At 36.0% G+C, this 7,593-nt stretch overlaps 1 protein-coding gene across 1 annotated transcript; it reads right to left on the bottom strand.

Annotated features, from left to right (window-relative positions):
* Positions 1 to 4,342: 4,342 nt before the first annotated feature.
* On the bottom strand, positions 4,343 to 7,313 carry LOC111892015 (phospholipase A1 PLIP2, chloroplastic). The gene is made up of 3 exons (XM_023888076.3): positions 6,395 to 7,313; positions 5,166 to 6,188; positions 4,343 to 5,083 (listed from the first exon to the last, which is right to left on the bottom strand). Exons 1-3 carry the CDS (start codon positions 7,013 to 7,015, stop codon positions 4,532 to 4,534), a joined length of 2,196 nt encoding a protein of 731 aa, XP_023743844.1. The 5' UTR covers positions 7,016 to 7,313; the 3' UTR covers positions 4,343 to 4,531.
* Between the last annotated feature and the right edge of the window lie 280 nt (positions 7,314 to 7,593).

Below are 7,593 nucleotides of genomic sequence, written 5' to 3'. Positions count from 1 at the left end.
GGTGACATTTTTGGTTTTTATAAGGATCAAACAGGTCATAATTGTATAAAAATGGATTTTTATGGTAAACATGCTTTTCAAAGGGCCAAAAGTGTAAATTTTAGCCTAATGGGCTTAATATTGGGCCTCACGATTTTGGGCCCAAATTTGCCAAAAATAAGGAGTTTTGTGGTTAAAAATGTCATTTGATCAAAGTTTGAGCCATAAATTTAAATAAACCAAATTTAAGGGTGAAAATAACATTTATTTCTAAATTGGGACCAAAAATGCAAAGTTTTTTTTGATTTTGGGCCAAAAATGAAAATTTCACGGAATTTTGGCCAAAACTAAAAAAGTTGTTACAAATAAGGGCTGAAAAATGTAAACTCTTACAAATCAAGGGTTGAAATGGTCAAATATATATATTTTGAGTCAAACGTGTCAAATATTAAAACATTGGACCAAAAATATCAGTTTTTGTAAGGATTTAAAAGTATTATATTTTATAAACCAATAATATCGTTATAGATCAAACATTGAGCACCTTAATATCATAAGTAAATGCTTCATATAAAAACGCTATACCACATCAAATATACAAAAAAAAATAGAACAATGGTATTAATATTGGGCCTGATACTTGTAATACATGCTTATTGGGCCTTTGTGATCCATTTGCATGCTTATTGGGCCCAATATAATCAATTCATGTCTATTTGGCCTTAGTGACCCAATGACATGCTCAATGGGCCTAAATTAATTTTACATGTTAATGGGCCTTAGTAGCCCATTTACATGTTAATTTTTGCTCGGAGAGAGTCATTGTATGCTTAATGGGCTTCAATGTGCTCGTTTGCATGCCATCAAGCCTTAAATTAACTTATGTGTTTAATGGGCCGCAACTGTCCTTATTCATGTTTGTTGGGCTGTGTCTTTCACATTCAAGTATCATCAAGTGTTAGTAAATCAAACTACGTTTAACATTAAACATATTCATGAGGAAATCACTAGGGTCTAGTGAGAATTATCGGTCGACACCATTGACTGTTTGGCCGTAGCCTGTAGTTATAATCAGAGTCTCGAGGAGGGAGAGCGAGAGTTTGTGTATAGATCTATATGGGGGTGACTCCCCCACATCTGAGCTGTTCGCTACAATTAGACTCGGTCAGTCTCGGGTGACAAAATCTTGATCAAAACCGACGTTTGGAAAAATGCCAAGACAGGCGAATTAGTCATTTATCATGCATGGTTATAACGAATCACATAGAGATCCATTACCATCTATACTTTTCAGGGGAAATCAAATTCATATATTGTGGCGATACAAAACAATCCATACGATAATACAAATGTTACAATTCTAATATAGATCGGGAAATATCGGATTTTCCGGGAATTACCATCATTTATTTTTCTTTTACATACATCAAATACAAAACAAGGAAAACTTTTGGGATTCATTCATTTACACATGTTTTGAAATCACACACACACACACACAAATATATATATATATATATATATATATATATATATATATATATATATATATATATATATATATATATATATATTAGATCATCACATCATGTTGTAAACAAATTTCACAGAAAATATCAGATTTTCTGGATTATACTATCGATACAAAGCTTTTTAAATCAAACTTGCTTATGAACTCACCAACATTATATATGTTGACCGTTTTCAAAATAACCTGTATTCTCAGGCAACCATTAAGCAGAAGAATCTTCAAGTGTGTGGATTTATTTTGTGTAATGTCAAGCATCATACAATTATTAACATTTTGGAATATGTAATCTAAGACAATGTACTTGATGTGAACAATATCAGTTGTATTATGTAATGTTTGGTGATGATCGTGTTATATTTCATGTATATTCATTGTGATGATATTTCAATTTATAGTCACCCGAGCCCTCAGACGTTTCCGTCGTTCGGTTCGAGGGTGTGACAGTGTTGTGTAATATGTGTTTCAGGTACTTCACAAGATCGCGGGAAGGTGCCGACTTGATTGTACATACCGATTTCGAGGCCATTTGGATTTTGGGATAGTGATATTTTTATGTGGATTTGTGTTGATACTTGAACAATTACGTTTTTGAGAAATACATTATGAGTTTTTATGTGTTTTGAAAATGAAAATTTTGGTTTGAAAATTTATGTTAATACACTCAGTCACTCATAAACAACATCATACAAAATAATAGTTAGACCCGGATGGTCATCACAAATACAACTATTCTATCACACAGGTAAGAATAATTAATGAGACTCACCTGATACCGATGATATATAAATCTCGCACCTAAACTTCCGGAACTAGACTTCGCCTAATAACACCATAATTAACTGTAATTAATAATTAAGGTCCATCACTCAACTAACGAGTCCAAATCCCACAGCTAAACCCCCTCAAGGGCAAAATACCATTTTGCCCCTCCCATAGTCCGAAACCCTAAACCTTGACCAAAGGTCAAAAGTCAACAAAAGTCAACTGTCCAGCGCTTACGTTGGACATACTCTCTTCCTACGTGAGGCGTACTCAAGAATCAGGCGTGACCGGGGTCTCACCTGGCTATGTTGGGCGTAGCCACTAGTATGCGGGGGCCAAGCTTTGTTGCTCTAGTTTCTTTACTCATTTTTTGACATTTTAACTAATGTGGTCATCCAATCTAAGTGTTATCATAAAAAGATGAGTGCTGCCAAGAATAGGGTGATTACGAAGTTAAGTTTCATGGGGGGAAGGGGGAGTGGGGTGTTAGTTGTTTTCTATTTTTCAATTAGAAAAGTATTAAAATAAAGGGTTTTATACGGAAAAATCATATTAGTTTGAGAAAACTTTTGATAAAGCTCTAAAAGAGTTTTTTTTTTTAATAGAAAAATCTCGCTATTTTAGAAAAATCACATAATCTGTAATTTCCTGTTAAAATATAAAAGTTGATTTTTTTTTTCGTTAATTTGTACAAAATGTTAAATAATCAGGAATTTATCGTTAAAAAACTTTTAGAACTTTATTACAACTTTTTCTAAAATAATACGACTTTTTTTTATATAAAAACCTTAAAATAAATTTAAAAAATATAAATATTAAATGAAAAAAAAAGTCATTTCATTTTGGAAAAAAGAAAAATCCACAATCAAACCATGCCAAAATAACTATTTTCTCAAGCTGAATTTGTTTGAACGGTACCAATAAAAAACAACAAACCCCATCATGTACATTATAAAAGTTTTCTCTAAAAATGCAATAGATTGATATATACGAAAATAGGTAGGGCGAAAATGAGAACATAAGTTGTAAGTTCTTAGGATTTATAATTTAAATGAAACTTGATGTTTTAAATAAAGATTGTAAAATGCATATATTTCCTAGGCCGATAAGTTTAGATGAGCTGTATAGATTTCTACACATGGATTGTTTGTTGTTCTTTTTTATTTATGTTCCCTAATGTGGTTTCCTCTTTCCTGTATATTATTATCTTGGGACAATTCTCTCAACTCTCATCTTTGCCTTTTGCATGGTCCTACATCTACCAGTACCAGACACATTGTGGATATACACCAATTGGCAGATAGATATTTGCCTACAAGGCTACAACTCTACAAGTTACAATACAAACCTACAACCAAGAGAAGTCTTTTAAGAGTCAAAACTCCGTCAATTGTACAACTTGTTTATCTACGTATTACTCCAATTTATTATTTTTATAACCATAAAAGTAACTTATTTTTATCTTATGAACTAGGTTATAAATACTTATATTCCTAGATAAGTATCAACTACCTTATAAGCACTTATATTCGTAGTTTTTTTTATAATCTAGTTTTAGATTAAAAACCAACTTATATCCGGTTTTATAAGCAAAGGTGACCACTTCTAAGTTCTAACCCAAGTGGGTCCATAATTGGCCCCAAATGACTCATGAATCGGCTGATTTGAGCAACTAACTTATGCCAAGCCAAGGAAGAAAGATGGATGGCTTGTTGGAATGAATCAAAGGGGTCCGGACTATGACCTCTATTTTGTCACCTTTGTCCACCTTAATTATCTATCACCTTTCATTTATAACTCCACAAAACTCCAACCCACTAGTCATACCCTCCCGTTTAACACGATTCCTAAATTTCAACATCTTCTAACTCTGTTTCTTGCACCTACGCAACATATACTCATCATATACATAATATATATTTCTTTCCCACAGGTCCTTATTCTTATACCACTTCCGTATAAGCAAAAACACCCACTTTTAGCTTCCAAGAAATAAAAATTAAAAAATAATAATAATAATAATAAAATACACACCGCACAAACAAATAACAAAGGTAAAATACCAACATATTGAGGGATCTAAAATGACTGATTATATTTACTTTCTTTTTTGTGATCGACACTTTCCCATATGATATGTGCATAACAAGGGAAATGGAAACATCCACATCCATATCCATATCCATATCCATATCAAACAATAAATGAATTATCTTTCTTCTAACAATTATTACTTACTTAAATGGATAAATGGATGGATCATCCGAGCCTGATGGCATTACTTGCCTCCACAAGCAACAATCTTGCAGGAAGCAACAATATGACAAGCAAGTTCATATGTTGAGAAGCAATCAGACTCGTAAACCTTTTCAAAGCCTCGCTTCCCAGGAGGTTAGACTTGGTGGCCTGATTTTGACCATGACCATCTGGCACCATATCAATACCGCCACGTGGCACCACCAGGGGCCACCAAGCACGCCGCCTATGCTCTCTCCTTACTTTTCTGACACGTTTAAGCTCTTGACGAATGACACTCTGAACCGACACCAAATACGAGACCATGTCATGGTCTCTCTGAATCGCCCCTTCAGACCCGTAAGCAGCTCTGTCACTCAAAATCTCTAACGGGTGGGGCGTATTCAAGAACACAGTCCGGGCAGCCCTCATTTGCTTCTCTGCCTCTAAAAAATTCACATCATCAGATCTCAAAATGTACAGACCGCTGCCCGAAGGTAGAAGATCATGACTCGGTGAAAGTTTCGCATCTGGCTGCAGAATCAAAAACTCCCCCATCGGTGCATACAATAAATTCTGCCAAAAAAAAAAAAAAAAAAAAATCACATCATGCCTTTGTTAACAACAACAATCACAAAAAGCGGATTTGCTTTTGTACCTGATTATTGAGGCAGGGGTGATTCCGGAAATTCCCGTTGACCGCTTTGAGAAGCTCGGCTACGCGAGTCGGATATTTGCATGAGAAAGCGCGGGGTACAATGTCGCGATGCAGAGTGATTGCTTGGAGATGACTTTTTGGTAATCCAAGTTTATGAAGAAGACGATCTCCTCCACACATAACTGAAGGTGCTCCAAATGTTATAACAGGGAGTAATGAAGAACGTGGGACTTGGTTTCTTATCAACAACATCAGATTCACGAGTAAAGATAAGCTTCCTCCAAGTGAATGCCCTGTGAAACGAAACTTTGCATTATCACCATGTCGTTGAAGGTGATCATGGACTTCAGGGAGCATTTGCTCATAAATCCCCTTTGCAGCCTCGTAAATACCCCTATGCACAATTACATCCAGGGATTCGAATTCAATAGGTTCGAAAAGCAGATTAGCTTGCCATGATGCAAGTGATTCGGAGCCCTGAATCACAAAGTATCTTGTGTTGCTACCTTCATCATCATCATCACATATGAACCAATCACAAGGCGATGAATGCATAGAGCTCAGATCATCTGCAACAGCCTGTTTCACTTCTTCTTTAGCAGCAACTACAGCAGTTACTGAGTCTGTGGTTGCCATTAATGAAGCAACCTCTGCTTTCGTCATGCCAACATTGTCTGATTTATTGTTGGTGAAAGGAATAAAGCTTCTTGTTTGAGAATGGAGGTAGGAAGCAGCAGAGGCAGCGATATGATAAGCTGTTGAAGCATTTATCAGATTTCCACCTCGATTCTCTTCTTTGTTTTCAACCTTGTTTTGTGTGTCTGTGGTTTGTTCTACTTCGTCGTCTTCTTCAACTCCATCAGCTTTTGAGGTCTGATCTTCTTTCTTTTTGGCGTCATCTTCTCCTTCCTGAATCACCTCGTCTAAAGCCTTCTCTTTCTCGGCTTTTGCAGCCAACTGGGCTTTCTTTTCTAAGGATGAAGTAACAAAACGGAGTCTATAATGTTTTAGGAGATTCCCAGGCTGAAAAAAAAAACGATACAAATCAACCATCGAAACTATAACAAATAACCTACATTGCTGTAATTACTTGTCAAAAAGGCCTAGATCTGAACATCCTCTACAGTTTCTAAAGAATCGCCACAAAATTCCAACAAACAGACGATCGACGTGTATTTCTATAATAATGAAACAAAATGAAATATTGAAGATAGACACGAAATGGGTACCTTGATTTGAGGTATGGAGTAAGCTAAACTCCCCAAATAGGACATTTGAGAATACAACCGTGCTTCGGCAAGAGAAACCCTTCTAAGAAGTTTTGAAAACGAAGCCTTATCGAATTCGATTTGGGTGTCATCGTAATCATCAACGCTACATGCATCACACTCTTCTGCATCATCTAAAGGAACATCGTCTTGATGATCCAAAGGATTTCTACCTTCTCGATCTTCCTCTTCAATCACACCATCTTTCCTTTCATTCCAAATAGACCTCACATGGAGAATCTTCAACACCCAATTGTCGTTTTCCTTGTTACTCTCGCTTTCTTCCTTCGTTTCTTCGTTTCTATCAACAGAAACGGCGTCGTCGACGGCTAACGCATCGAACCGGTTTCGGTTACCGACAAACAAAGAAGGGAGAGGGAATTTCAAAGAAAAACCCCAAGGTCCTGTTGTCCGAGGAGCAGAGGAACCTGACACTGAAGGTTTCTCCGATGAAATCGCACTTGCCGTCGTCCGGCTGACGGCGGAGGTAGTAATTTGAGTTGTGTTTTTACGAATCTCACCGGCTGCGGTGATCGGAGTCGTGATCCCAATAAACCCTGTCTTTAAATAGATACCATCCATCGTTGATGTTTGGTTTATACTTTATACAAATCCTCTGGTTTCTTGGAGGAAAAAATTCAAACAAATGAGTTTATTATATACAAATCAAAGATGATTTTAATGGTAATATGGGTTGAATTTCTTCAATTGATAACGTCCCAGGCACAATTCCTTGAGGTTTGAGTCCGATTTCAAAGAGGGAAAAGGAAAATGGAAGAGATGTAAATGGAGAGAGAGAGAGAGAGAGAGAGAGAGAGAGAGAGAGAGAGAGGGAGATCTGTTGCACGTTGTTGAGACTTGAGACGAAGCACGGAACCATAAAACATAAATAGGTCACCGAACGTCCCTCTGGCCCCTGGCTCCCTCTCTCTTTCCTCAAAGATTTTTGTTTAAAATTTTTAAATATCAGTATTTTTCCTTTTTGGTTTGATAGACCTGTTTATCGAACAACGTTACACGTCTTTATCAATATAAATAAAATGAATCAACGGTTTATATACTTTTTAAATCGCCGGAAATTATCAATTTGCATTTAGTTTCTATAATTTTAATTTTCTAAAATTATACTGTTTGTGTCACATTTTAGTTTACCTAAAATA

Source organism: Lactuca sativa, chromosome 8 (assembly GCF_002870075.4).
Source record: "Lactuca sativa cultivar Salinas chromosome 8, Lsat_Salinas_v11, whole genome shotgun sequence".
In the NCBI taxonomy this organism is placed as follows: Eukaryota; Viridiplantae; Streptophyta; class Magnoliopsida; order Asterales; family Asteraceae; genus Lactuca; species Lactuca sativa.
This window is presented reverse-complemented; position numbering and strand designations above follow the sequence as displayed.

What these genes read in the sequence shown, in the direction of transcription:
- LOC111892015 (XM_023888076.3), bottom strand. Translation starts at nt 7,015, where the DNA reads ATGGATGGTATCTATTTAAAGACAGGGTTTATTGGGATCACGACTCCG. An exon ending in ACTCCATACCTCAAATCAAG is followed by an intron (nt 6,189 to 6,394) that starts GTACCCATTTCG and finishes TTTTTTTTTCAG; the next exon opens with CCTGGGAATCTCCTAAAACA. An exon ending in ACCCCTGCCTCAATAATCAG is followed by an intron (nt 5,084 to 5,165) that starts GTACAAAAGCAA and finishes TTTTTTTGGCAG; the next exon opens with AATTTATTGTATGCACCGAT.